Genomic DNA, 13,325 nt, shown 5'->3' with positions numbered 1-13,325 from the left:
GCGGGCAGGTGGGGGGGCATGGTAATACTGCACACCACGTTAAGAGAGCATCCGGCATGAGCTATCACCACCCCACTGCTTCGGATTTAAAGGGAAACATCTTGAGGAAATAAAGATTGATGAGGCAGTTTTGGGGAAGAAAAAAAAGATGTCTCAGTGCTTGATAACAACACCGCTGAGCTCGATTCATAATCTGAACTGAGCCAACGTCTGGCTTTGAAGTTGTTCATATTCTACAATTCTTAGCAGGTATCTGACAAACGCCTGCTCCCTTGTCTTAGTTTGACAAAACATGAAGGGAGCCCCAAACAAAACCTGCTGTGATGCTCTTCACTGTCTGTCATTGGGAAAAAAGGCTAATGGCTTCATCTGCCACCGACAAGCGTTTGCCTGCAGATTTCTAAATATATAGAAACGATAACATCAAATCATGCTGAACATGCAAAAGCACAGCACTGCTGTGTACTTGGCTGCAGAAAGAGTTCTCTCCAAACATTGTTCTCTCTCTCTCTCTCTTTGGGTTATTTTGAGGAGAGATCCCATCCTGAAGAGGCTTTGAGATCATAGTTTTCTTCGAAGGTTTGACATGTTTCCACCTTAAACAGGATATTGGGGTGAGATTTGTGTCAAGAGGGATTGGATTTGAATATTAGAAAATGTTTGTCGTATAATGAAGTTTTTGGATGGATACGTTCGTCTCACTTGGACTGAAATCAACACTTTGAGAAAGTGAGACAGACACAACCGCAAATTGGGAATGCCATTTTTTCACTTGTTGTTCATGTAAAAGTGTTATCTCATAGAATAACCTCCCACCAGCCAGATTAAAGCAGTAACAGTATTCTTAGTGCTATTTGGCGAAGGTCATAAGTATTATACAAACTGAGCCACAATTAAACAAGACTTTACAGTAAACATTTGCTGGCTTTTTAATCAGCAATGAAGAAAGTGTTCATTTGAAATGAAATAATTACAGCAGCACTGTTTCCTCACATCAGCCCTGTCAACCTGACAGAAGGAAAATCTGTCACAACGAAAGGAGGACACTATGCTTAAATGAGAGCAACCTGCGGGCCTCAGATAGACCTGCAAAGAGAACTGACCGTAGAATTAACACTAAAGAGAAAGACGTTCTTTTATACGTTATATTATTTATAAGCAGGAACTTCTAATAGCAAACCAGAGCCAACCTATGACTTTGTTCAGCGTGACCTTGGTGCCTTTCAGCATTAGCCATCATATTTCCACAGCAAGACTGGCGTTTAATGTGTCTCCGGTCCGAATTGTGTCTTTATTTTGAATAATTGATCAATCTGCTCAGCAACATGGCTCAAAGTCATATTTGATCAAAAGACAAGGCACAAATGCTGTCAAGATGCCACAGAGCATGCTGGGTAGGAAATGAAAGTCCTTTTCTCAGGCACAGATCAGTGTGTGTGTGTGTGTGTGTCTGTGTGTGTGTGTGTGCGCGTGTGTGTGAATGGGAGAAGCCAAATGGGGGACTGGTGTTTAATTCAAGTCACACCATCAAACTTCCCATTTGAACTGGTGGCATAGAGAGTGCAACCCTTCCACAATGCTGGGTTGGTACAGATGTGAAGTTATCAGTCATTACTCAGAATCTCATATTGTGAAATCATGGCTTGTTTGGTGTTTACATCCGCAGCAGCTATAGGTCTCATAAGAGGCCACTAACATACAGATAAAAACAAACTCTTCTGGAGTACTAACTCTTGGTGTGTGTGTGTGTGTTTTGTTTGGCATCTTTAAGCTTCGGCGCATTTAAGCAGGTCGTGAAAAGTCAATGAGACAAACCCGTAGCATGACTCGGATCCACCGGGATTCAGCGATGACGTAGGCTGTGGCTGAATAACCGGAGCGCACAGATGATGAGCGGAAGCGCCAGTGCGCACCTCCCCATAATAATCTGGCTGAGCAGCGTCGCTGTCTTTTCAGCACCACTCACTGACAATCCGACCAACCGGAGAGGAGGCGAGACAGGCAAAACTGACTTCTCTGCAACCTTCTGTGGATTTTTTCTCTCAAGATTACAAACCATTACAACTTTTTTTTTTTCCAGTAAAGGAGCTTTTGGTGTGAATCTGCCGAGTTTCCACCTGCTGAAAGTAAGATTTTAGATTCATTGGTGTATTTTTCAAACAGGACCGACCATGTGGTTGGTGGATTTATGATTTTTCACTGCGGATTCTTGTTTGTTTTTTTCCCATGGTTCCACGATAAACTAAGTTTGGTCTTTTTATTACACTTTGGAGGTCTAAAAAATGTGCGCAACCACTTGATTTAATGAGTTGTTGAAATAAGTTTGATTATTTTACGGGAGACTTCACGCGGTCAGTCAGTCATTTAGGAGCCTTTGTTTTCCTTTAATAGCTGCGTGGGATCTGTGTATCTAGTCGGGATGCTGACTTTAGTGGTTGGACTTTTGTACCTGGTCAGTGGACGCGCGGTGCGCAGCCAGGATGCTACAGGTAGCCGCTTCGTTTGTAACGCCATTCCCCCGGGCGCTGAGCCCGGCTGCGGGTACGGTCCTACAGGGAACCGTGTCCAGAGCAGCAGCCCGGTGGAGGACGAGCTGCGGAACACGATCATCCAGCTCCGGGAGACCATCCTGCAGCAGAAGGAGACCATCGTGAGCCAGCAGGGAACCATCAAGGAGCTCAACTCCAAGCTGGCGCGCTGCGAGGCGGCAGCCGACGAGTCGCCGCAGGGCAAGTCCCGGGGTCAGGGCTCCAGACGGAAGGAGTACGGCAAGAACACCATGGGGGACCTGCCCCGGGACCCCAGCGAGACCATAGACCAACTGGGCAAGACCATGCAGAGTCTCAAGGGTCGGCTGGAGAACTTGGAGGTAAGATGGCACAAACATGCAGCTCCTGCGTAAACGTGCCAGAAAATCACTTTGGTTTAATTTCCCCCTCAAACCATCATTAATAATCACTTATATTAATGCCCATCAGCGCAGCCAGCTGCAGTCCATGTTTTGTTATCAGAGCTACATGCGCCTTAGCAATGTCTTTCAGCACATCCCCAGTAATATGCCTTATACTACAGAGCATTGCACACACGCCTGGTAATACTCTGCTCTGCAGGAGACAATCGTGAGATCAAAGGGTCACATAATCGGCATGTCACAACACGTTATTAATCACTAAGAGGTAACTCTGATGGTGAGACCTGCTGCGTGAGGGTCATCAATAAGATATGAGCTACAAAAAATCTTGTCAAAGGTGTAACCATACATGTGGTGCAGGGATTTGAAATGCAACCGTGAATAATTTATGAGAACCGTGTGTGTGTGTGTGTGTGTGTGTGTGTTCCACATGATGTTTTACTTGCAGTCATGTGACTAATTATTCCTAGCAGCTGATGAAATTCATTCCCGCAGATTTCACCTGCATCGGAGCTCTGAGATTTTCATTTGAATGAAAAGCTTCATTAAGTCGCTCATATTCGCGTTGACCTGAGAGCTTCGCGTCTCAACCAGCCTGTTCAGTCCCGGGAGACCTGACTTCTGCTGTGTGCATTCATTCCACAAGGCTCGGAGATCACAGCGGATATTGAGGTCACCTATAGTGGAGAGCTTTACATGCAGTGGGAGCCAGGGCTTTATCTCTTATGTCATATCAACGGTGTAGCACTTTGTTTTTTCAGCATCTGACAGCCCTGATAAACAATCACAAGGCTGTTTATTTAAATTCAAGGTTATTTCTATATACAGTATGCTGCATTGCTGATCCATCCATCTCTCCATTCCCTCCCCCCTCGCTCCCTCTCTCCCTGATTGGAAGCTTTAATACCCCGATCAAATCAAGGATATACTGCGGCTGTGAGGATACATATTATATTGCATTTTAATTACATATCTATTGATCTGCATCTGCTTAGCATAATGATTATTGCAAGACTGGTATTGCTGATGGCACGTGGATCCCTGGAGCAGGACCTTTCCCACTAATCAAAGCCATCATGCATATCTCTACAATTGCATTGAGGACCTTGCAATTGCCTCAGTGCCAGATTGCCAGGGAATCTCTCGTTTGGGCCGTTCACATGGCTCCATTTTGTCAGGAAAGATAAATCAAACTCTGTGAAAGTGAACCAGCAGGGCAACATCAACGCTGCTTTAGAAGTGAACATCTGAGGGCATTTTACTGCTGCACAGTGAGAGCACCACCTATAAGCGTGGGCCTGTCCAGTTGCTGGCCCCTTTTTCAAAAAAAGAAAACACATCTGCGATCACGCCCGGTGTGAACTCTGGGTGACGTCACAGGTGGCGCCTACCTTAATACCCGGCCCAGCCATGGGTGTTTGGCAGGTCACCAATCAAAGTCCGCCACAGGGACACACTGTCTTCATTTTGACATTGCTGTATCAAAAACAATGGTGCTAAAAGGATATCAGACCTAAAGGGTAGATAAAATCAGTCATCTACTGCAAATCTGGGTCTTTATGGGGAATGAATACCTGTTTGAGTGCACAGGATTAACTGGATTAAATGTCTGTGTCTTTGTTCGTTTGTGTCACTTCCCTCTGGCCCCCACACCATCTATCCTATCTATCCTCCTTTCTGCTGTTCCCTGCTGTCTTTCCTACTCTGCCTCCCAGCAGCAGAGTTTGCGCCTCCCCAGCACAAACGTGTCAGCTGGAGGTGTCTCTGCGCTGACTCCCCTGCCACCAGAGCTGCGGGAGCTGCTGCGGCAGCGTCTGGGGGCGCTGGAGACCCAGCTCCTCCGGAAGGTGACCGAGCTGGAGGAGGAGAAGAGCCAGCTCTACAATGAAACAGCGGCCCACCGCCAACGCACCGAGAGCACTCTCAATTCCCTGCTGGAGAGGATCACCGAGCTTGAGAAAAGTAAGGGATACAATGGGCGCTGTGAAATGTTGGCCAGACTTTTTGTTGTGTTTTTTTTGTCTGCCAGATTTAACACTAATTAGTCAATCCCTGTGCAAATTTCTGATGATGCAAGTAAAAACCCCACAACATTTTTTTTTCTCAGAGCCTTTCTCGGAGCAGCTCCTGGTCTTGAAAATAAGGCTTGGAAAGCAACACTGAATGCTTAATTAGTTTAAGAAATATTGGAGGGATGTCCACACTGCGGGGTATCACTTTGATGGTCGACGTCAAAACAACACAAATATATCTCTGCCCAAAGGAAAATTATTTTAGAAGATTATCTCACCGCTCACTGGACACTTCCTGTAGGCCTGCGTCCCCTGAGGCTCAGCCAAGTCAGTCAGTGGCTGTTTGAGGATACAAGGTTTAATAATAGTTAATTGCTCAGATTTAAAATAGGTGGGCTCAACAGCACACCCACCTGTACAATATAATGAGTCCACACAATAGCCCCATAATAAATACTACCTTTGGGAGCATTATTAAGTTCAATTTACATCAAGACAGTGCCAGAGAGGTGTTGATTCAATTCTACAGAGGCTTTTGAGGCTGGAGTTTGTGGAGTTGTTTTGTCAGCTGGAAATGTGAGCCTTTTCCCACCAATGATAGCCCTACAGTGAATGTGTAACATATTGTGGTTATCTCTCTGTGCTTACAATAAGGAATACAGGGATAAAGCCCAGCAGCCCATGATCGTCAGAAGCTTGAGCTTGTAGAGGAGCAGTATGAACGAGGAGCTCAGAGGTGGTGGCAGGAGGCCATTCTTTGTGAAACGCATTTTTTATGTACATGATGTTCTTTCTTTCTCCTTTGTGTTGAGTTGTGGGTCAAAGTGGTTCCACTGGTTGTGCATGGACAAATCCCGCTTCCAACATGAGCCTATAGTGTAAACCTTTCATTCAGTGTCACAGCTGCACCACATAGTCAGAGAAATGGTGGTTTGAACAGTAGCTAAGCCTCAAATACTCTACTGAACACTGTGGAACACAATCCCATTAAAATATGCAACATGTTTCCTTGTTGCAAACCCACTGCAAAGAAGTGTGTGTGTGTGTGTGTGTGGTTTTCACAACTCCTTTTCTCCTGTTTTATTTTCATATTCCTTTAAAGTTTCAGTACGCTTCTCTCTCTCTCTGTCTGTCTTTCTTTCTTGATCATTCATGATCTGCGTAGCAGCCATGTTTACTCCATTTCTTGTTTCTTCATTCAGTGTCTTTTAAATATTAAAACTCTTGTAATCTTTCTTTAACTGACAAAAAGCCTCATCATTTATGAGCTGTGATGCATTTAGCCACAACTGACCCAGCCTGAGACCCCAGTGAGTGAGCTGAGGCACTGACATGGAAGCCTGAAAATGATAAACATAGTAGGTTTTGTATTTTTAGCTTTGCTAGCGGCGTGGCTCCAGGGACGGCAATGTGGGCCCGTCTGTCTGTCAGTCGCTTGGTCTGTCTACCACTTTGGTCCAGACTGAAATATCTCGACAACTATTGAATGGATTGGCGTGACATTTGCCACATATATTAAAGCTCCAGAGAGGATAGATTCTAAAGACTAACTAACCCTGACATTTTAGTTTTTTATTGAAATATCTCAACATGGATGGATTGACGTGAAACTTTGTTCATACATTCATGGTCTTCAGAGGATAATGATGATGCCATAACTTTTATCCCCCAACTTTTCATCTAGCGCCATCATCAGGTCAAAAGTCTAATTCGTCCAGTACTTTGGTTTATGACCACATACCTGCAAAACTAAAGACATTCCCATCAGCCTCAGCTGTACTTTCTTTTTGGTGCTAGCAAATTTTAGCATGCTAACACACTCAATTATGATGGTAAACATTATACCTGCCAAATATCAACATACTAGCACCATTATTGTGAGCATGTTAGCATGCTGATGTGATCATTTGGCTGAAAGCACAACCTCATACAGCCGCTAGCATGGCTGTAGACTCTCAGTCTACATATGGCACATTGTTTTTTTCCTCTTGCAGATGACAGACTCATTGACAAAATGACTTACACGTACAAGCCCACAGCTAAAAATCACCTTTTTTCTCCCTGATGTGTTATTTGAAGCTGCTGGCCAACCTTTACCATCCCTAATCTAATCCTAATCCATTTTTACTTTGCTTTATATTTACTTTGCTAGCAGCTAACATGCTTCTTACAAGTGATCCTCACCTTCAGACTTGTACAATCACCCTTCCATGGATTTATTTTTGTGACACTTCCTGTTACAGTCTTCAGCATCACCAAAACTTTGAACATTTTAACCACGTGTACTCATTATCCATCAACAGGTAATAACGCCTTCAAGTCGCCCGAGGATTTCAAGGTGTCCCTCCCGCTTCGTACAAACTACCTGTATGGACGCATCAAGAAGAGCCTCCCAGAAATGTATGCCTTCACTGTGTGCATGTGGCTCAAGTCCAGCGCCAGTCCCGGCATAGGAACCCCGTTCTCTTACGGCGTGCCCGGCCAGGCCAACGAGATTGTCCTCATCGAATGGGGGAACAACCCCATTGAGCTGCTAGTTAACGATAAGGTAGGTCCTTAATGAGAAACTGGAGCGTTGCTTCACAGTGTTCGTTAATTATTTGTTGATAGAAAAGAGAGCAACTCTGATTCTTTCACTCTGCCCTGATTCTCTGAAGAGGGAAGATGTACTTCAATCATGAAGCCAGAAGCTAAGAACCTTTTATTATTTGCCCAGCAACACTGCGGGCTGTAATGATGGTGGTAAACGTAGATCAGCAGTGATTCTGGCATGCAAAGAGCGTGTGAATATGTTCATGATGGTCTGTTTTGTGGCGTGTAACAAGCAGATAGCTGCTGTTTGTACATGTGAGCGCAATGATGATACAGCTGAGAGGATATTCACTGACCATCAGCGCTGAATATTTAATTTTGCACCTTATAAACATTTAATATCATTGACCCACATTCCACACACACCCAAGAATAACAGTAATTCATTAGAGAACTTATGCTGCCATGTGTGCTCATTTGAAGGCCGAGTCTTTCTTTGCTTTCTGCCGACACTGTATTGTTGCTACACACATACTGTGAGCTTTCAGTCAGATTTTGGGATTTCAATTAACACGACACAAAACAAAGTGGTAGAAACATACGTGAATATTTTATGGCATTTAGTCTTAGAAGGAATAATTGTAATTGTTATGTCGATGTAAGCTTTAATACTAGATTTCTCATTTTCCTGATGGCACAGTTGCTTCTGCAGCAGTGTGATGTTGGATTTTTCTGGGTTTTTTGGCAAAATTTTGCTGCACTGGAGAGGACCCCCCCCACACACACACACTGTCTTGTTTACGTTGGGCGTTATTGGCACAGGCAGGTCTCCTTGCAGCTTTCCCCTTCACCATGCATTATACATGTGTTCAAGTCAGACAGATGAGAGAAAGATGGTGGGAGAAAGGGGTGAGAGCATGAGACAAAAAAGGGGAAAGAGTTAGGAAATAGAAAAAGCTGCAGAGCTTTTGGAGGTGACAGAGTGCGAGAGAGAGGGAAAGAGTGAAAGATCAGAAGATGCCAAGAAAAAGGAAGTTATAATGTGCTAGGAAATGTGGAAGGAAAGCAACAGAGCAGAGAGCGAGCTGGAGGAGAGCGAGACAAGACTTGTGAATATGATTACCGTATGTGCAGCAGCACATCCATGTGTTGAACTTATTCACAGTGATAACAGGGTCCACTGGGACACATTGTTTATGCTGTTCATTTGGCTGCGTACCGAATGCGAAGCAGAAAGCTGCCTCGACAGTATTCAAAAGTGCAATGTTGTGTGCATTTTGTATTTGTGGTTGTCGAGAGGGAATCTTTACCATTAAAAAGTAACAATTTACATCAGGAAAGTCAGTCTCTTTGTTGAGCAAAATTGTCGATATCTCATTTTCTTCCTTCAACGTTCAAAAGAAGTAAAAACCTGCTTATGGCATCTCCATTTTCCAATCAAATGTGGCTGCCAGGAGTTTAATCTGTAATGGATTCAGCTGGTCTTGTACAACATAAAAAATGAGTTGTTTTGGCTAGTGTGCATGTGTAATCTGATGCTTATAAATCTGGTGTTATCTGGAAGACCATTTTCCAAATTTAAGAAAAACCTCAGGCACTTTATATGCAGATTACTCTGGAGCAACCAAAGTATGAAGATTCACATGGGCGACATCATGCATGTGAGCTCATTTGTCTTTTACCACTCTGGATACTTTACTGACTTCTTCTGTTCTTATATGACCTAAAAACATTTTCACGTATCTGCAGAACCCTATCTGCAGTCTTTTGGAGCTGAAGAACAAAATGTCCCTTGAACCATGAGTAAAATACATCATGGGCCTTTTTCACAGCAGACATTTTGACATTTTATAGCAGGAGAAGCATGCCTGCATTACATTTAGGTACCAGTTCCAGGGTGCTGGTATTGCACATTATTGGCTCAATGAAACACAAAACAAAGTGTGCTTTTGCTGCTAAGTCAAATGTCTGATTTAAAAAAGGTCTATAGTAAAATAATAATTTCTACTATGTAATAACTGTAAAACTGTACCTTTTATGTTTTGGGAACGAGATCATTTGTAGTCATTTAAATGAAGATGAGTGAGTCATATATTCATTGTAGTGTGTGCCCCGTGGATATGGTGTTTTAATATGAGGCTCTCTGTGCACAAATCATCATGGCTGTCACATATTAAGAGCCGCAGAGTATTTGACAAGAATTTATTTTTCACTTTAAGATCCTAAATCTTTAAACAGTCAGTGAGGCTCAGACTACCCCAACTCAGACTTTATAATAATCCTGCCAGTGTTTCCTGTGCTCCCAGTGACATTAAGATGCCACCTGGCATCCTTAAACGGGTCAATATCCTCCCTAATTGTAAGTGACTTGTATTTTATTTTCAGAGACTCTTCCCATCTTTTCAGGTTCATACGTATCTGCATCTGCAACAAGACATGAGAGTGAAGTAATTCTGTAGGCTCGTGAGAAAAAGGCTAACGAGTTACACGCTCATAATCTCATGTGTTGCGTTGAATCCTTGGAGGACTATGATGTCATTGGTTGGTAAAATAACCAGTTGTTTTTCTTTGATCCATGAACAAAGCGCAAAGGCATAAGAGGACACTGTTTTGCTGTTAGCTACCCGACTGCTTTGAAGGATGCTCTATCCCTTGATGTCACCTGGGTAATCTAAATTTTATATGTCGCACTGGCTCATCTGGAGAATTCTCTGCAGAGCGTTGTCTCTTTGAAGCCCTAACCCCTCTAATTGCTGTCCTTGTTTCTAACGCGCCACAATTAATCTCAAACCTCTCTCGACTCATCTTCATACCCCCCCCCCCGCTCCTTGTTCTTTATACTGCCTCCTCTGCCTTTGTGTCACTCACCCTTTTGCCCTCTACTCCTGACCAGGTGGCCCAGCTCCCTCTGTCAGTGAGTGACGGGCGCTGGCACCACATCTGCATCACCTGGACGACCAGAGACGGTTTCTGGGAGGCTTACCAGGACGGCGAGCGTCTAGGCACAGGGGACAACCTGGCCCCCTGGCACCCAATTAAACCTGGAGGGGTGATCATCCTGGGCCAGGAGCAGGTGAGAAGCTTAGGTGGTGAAGAACAGGTGTGTGTGTGTGTGTGTGTGTGTGTGTGTGTGTGCGTGTGTGCGTGCGTGCGTGCGTGCGTGCGTGTGTGTGTTTTTCCTTGTGTGTATTCTCCCCTGAGCTCAGTGCCGGAGGCACAGAGCTGGGAGCAGGGGAGAGGAAGCAGAGAGGCTCTTCTCACGCTATCGTGGACCTTTCACAGTTACCTCATTCATCTGTCTCTAAACTGCACCTTCGTGCCCTTGGGAGCTGCGTTAGCGGGTTATTCTAGCGGTTAGCTCCATGGCAGCACCATGTATATACTTAAAAAATGTACAGTGACGTGTGAATAATGTCCGCAGAGGGCCATTATCTCACTCTGCATTAGTTTGGAGCTAAAGGATGTTTCAGTCATTCACACAAGGTGAGATTGCTGCATGTTGCACGATATTAGAGATTGCACAACACTTATTTTAAAGTGGCAGTACACTGAAAAACATTCAGAGTTGTTTGGCAGTTTGATAAAAATCAAACAGAATTGATTCATTTTAATTAAAGTATGTTTACATTTCCATCAGAAGTTAACTTAGAGTAAACTTCCCTCTTCTGTTTCTCTATGAAGGACATAGTCGGAGGCCGTTTTGACGCCACCCAGGCCTTTGTGGGCGAGCTGAGCCAGTTCAACATGTGGGACCGAGTGCTGCGGCCTGTGGATATCATGGGTCTGGCCAACTGCTCAGCTTACATGCCGGGCAACGTGGTCCCCTGGATTGATGCTAATGTGGAAGTGTTTGGTGGTGCAAGCAAAGCTGCTCTGGAGATCTGTGAAGACCGTGCTTTTGATTCCTAAAGGATCTGATGTGAGGAAATCCAGTATCGCCACCGGGATCCAGAAGCTATGTATTCAGACTGTTTGTTGCTTCAGTCAAATCCCAAAGGAAAAGGGGTATCAGTGCAACATGTTTTTTTATTTATATGCTCTGAATGCGTAGTCTCAAAGACTCAATGTTTATTGCACTCAGATTCACATGTCGATGTGTCCATTCAATTTGAACCCTGAGGACATTACAGGAGACTTGGAATTCGTCTGCTCATCTGAAGAAGATATGCTGTTGCATCAGTCTACTGTAATGATGTGACCGACTGTCATTCTGTGTTTTCTCTTCAGTAGATCAGCTTTCATTTGACTGCTCTTTGAAAACAGCTCTTTTTTGGTTGCATTCCTTATACTGTATTGACAATGCTGCACTGTATTCGTAGTGAATGTGAGCTCAAACAGGCTTTGATGTGCTGTGGAACACTATTGCTGAGTTACATGGTAGAGTACTACATGCTGTGAGCCTCCTCGCTGTTTGAAGAGCGATGAGGCTCCGGACCAGAAGCACAGTGAAATGAGGTGGTTGCTCATGAGTTTGAACAGGACACAAGAACGACCTTTGATTATTCTGAGACATCCCAACGTGGCAGAATGTCTTGATATTATGCATGAGCCCGAGCAGTGAATGGAAGTCAGTTCAAAAGTGACAGTGCATGCTTTCTGTCAGAGTGCGTGTGGTGCGTCCAAACAAGCCAATGCAGCGTGCTGACAACATTACGTAAGAGTGTGTGTGTGTGTGTGTGTGTGTGTGTGTGTGTTCATGGCTTGTCTTGCGTGTAAAAAGACCAGAGATTATGAGGGAGGGAGGACATTTTCATTCTTGTAAATCTATGCTTAATACCTCTCTGCCCCTTGAGCAGCTGCCATATCCCAAACAGCTTTATGGATGGGCTGGCTCTGCTCAGGTTAATAGCGATGTCGGACAGCTGCCGAGGACTGGCGTATCGACAGAGCTGTGGACGCCAGCCGAGCGCCCAGCGAGGGCAGGGACTGGGCCTGACCTTCAAGGACAATCCTTAATTCCTCATCTGGGTCGTAATTATCTGTGTTCATGAATGAGCGTGGGGGTGAGCAGCCACCGGCCCGCTGGTGTTTCTCAAAGCTGAGTGTGTCATATTAGATAAAATCTTGAGATGCAGAGGGGATGTCAAACGACAGCAGCACTCTGTGGACACTATGAATGTTGCTATCAGATGGACTTTGGTCTTAATTGCCTCTCACTGAACAAGAACAGTTTTGATCCATGGATATATTTTTAAAAACATGTAGGAAATAAACCGATTTTTTGGCGCCGCTTAGTGAATAAAATTGATGCTTTTTGCAGCTTAATTTATGTTAATGTTGTTGATGTAATGTTTGTTTTTGATAAACAGTAAAAATAATCAAGCCTGGTGCTGGAGCCTCCTAAGGAAACAATGTAAAAGAGGCAACAAAGACATTAACTTTTTTTTATCAACCTCCAGAGTTTCTTTTTTTCCTCCTTGTGGAATTTCCTCACTGAGTAGACACTTGCCTTTAAAAAGCTTCTATCCACGTTAGAGAAACATGCAGTTAAATCTAGAATAGAAAACAATGCAGATATGATGGACAGCGCAGAATGTTATAAAAGTGAGGGTGCACACTTGACATGATAAGGACTTGTTGGATACGTCACCAACATGTTGTGATTGTTCCTGTTTTGAGTGTCTTTGTCAACAATGTTTCAATGTAAAATCAAGAGACGTCTTTCCTGTAGGAAGTGTATTTTTCTTGCTTTTTTTTCTGCTCATGATTTTTGTCCATTAGCAGCACATTATGTTAAAAGAAAAAAAAAAAAAAAAGCAGAAGTACTTAATGCTTTGTTTAAATGGTGAATGGCCTTTTGTGAGAACCATATGTGCTTTTGCTTGTGGACAGTTCAGACTTCTTTTTTTTTCTGTCAGCTTTTAAAGCAG

At 43.9% G+C, this 13,325-nt stretch overlaps 1 protein-coding gene across 1 annotated transcript; it reads left to right on the top strand.

Moving 5' to 3' along the window:
* The first annotated feature begins 2,419 nt into the window (after positions 1-2,419).
* On the top strand, positions 2,420-11,364 carry nptx2a (neuronal pentraxin 2a). Its single transcript, XM_070923396.1, has 5 exons — positions 2,420-2,869; positions 4,627-4,873; positions 7,227-7,471; positions 10,349-10,528; positions 11,137-11,364. The coding sequence occupies exons 1-5, from the start codon at positions 2,420-2,422 to the stop codon at positions 11,362-11,364; spliced, it is 1,350 nt and encodes a 449-aa protein (XP_070779497.1).
* The last annotated feature ends 1,961 nt before the right edge of the window (positions 11,365-13,325 follow it).

The sequence above is a fragment of the Enoplosus armatus genome, chromosome 17 (assembly GCF_043641665.1).
Source record: "Enoplosus armatus isolate fEnoArm2 chromosome 17, fEnoArm2.hap1, whole genome shotgun sequence".
Classification (NCBI taxonomy): Eukaryota; Metazoa; Chordata; class Actinopteri; order Centrarchiformes; family Enoplosidae; genus Enoplosus; species Enoplosus armatus.
The sequence above is the reverse complement of the archived record's forward strand: the minus strand, read 5'-3'. Positions and strand labels throughout refer to the sequence as shown.

What these genes read in the sequence shown, in the direction of transcription:
- nptx2a (XM_070923396.1), top strand. Translation starts at nt 2,420, where the DNA reads ATGCTGACTTTAGTGGTTGGACTTTTGTACCTGGTCAGTGGACGCGCG. An exon ending in GATCACCGAGCTTGAGAAAA is followed by an intron (nt 4,874 to 7,226) that starts GTAAGGGATACA and finishes ATCCATCAACAG; the next exon opens with GTAATAACGCCTTCAAGTCG. An exon ending in TCATCCTGGGCCAGGAGCAG is followed by an intron (nt 10,529 to 11,136) that starts GTGAGAAGCTTA and finishes TTCTCTATGAAG; the next exon opens with GACATAGTCGGAGGCCGTTT.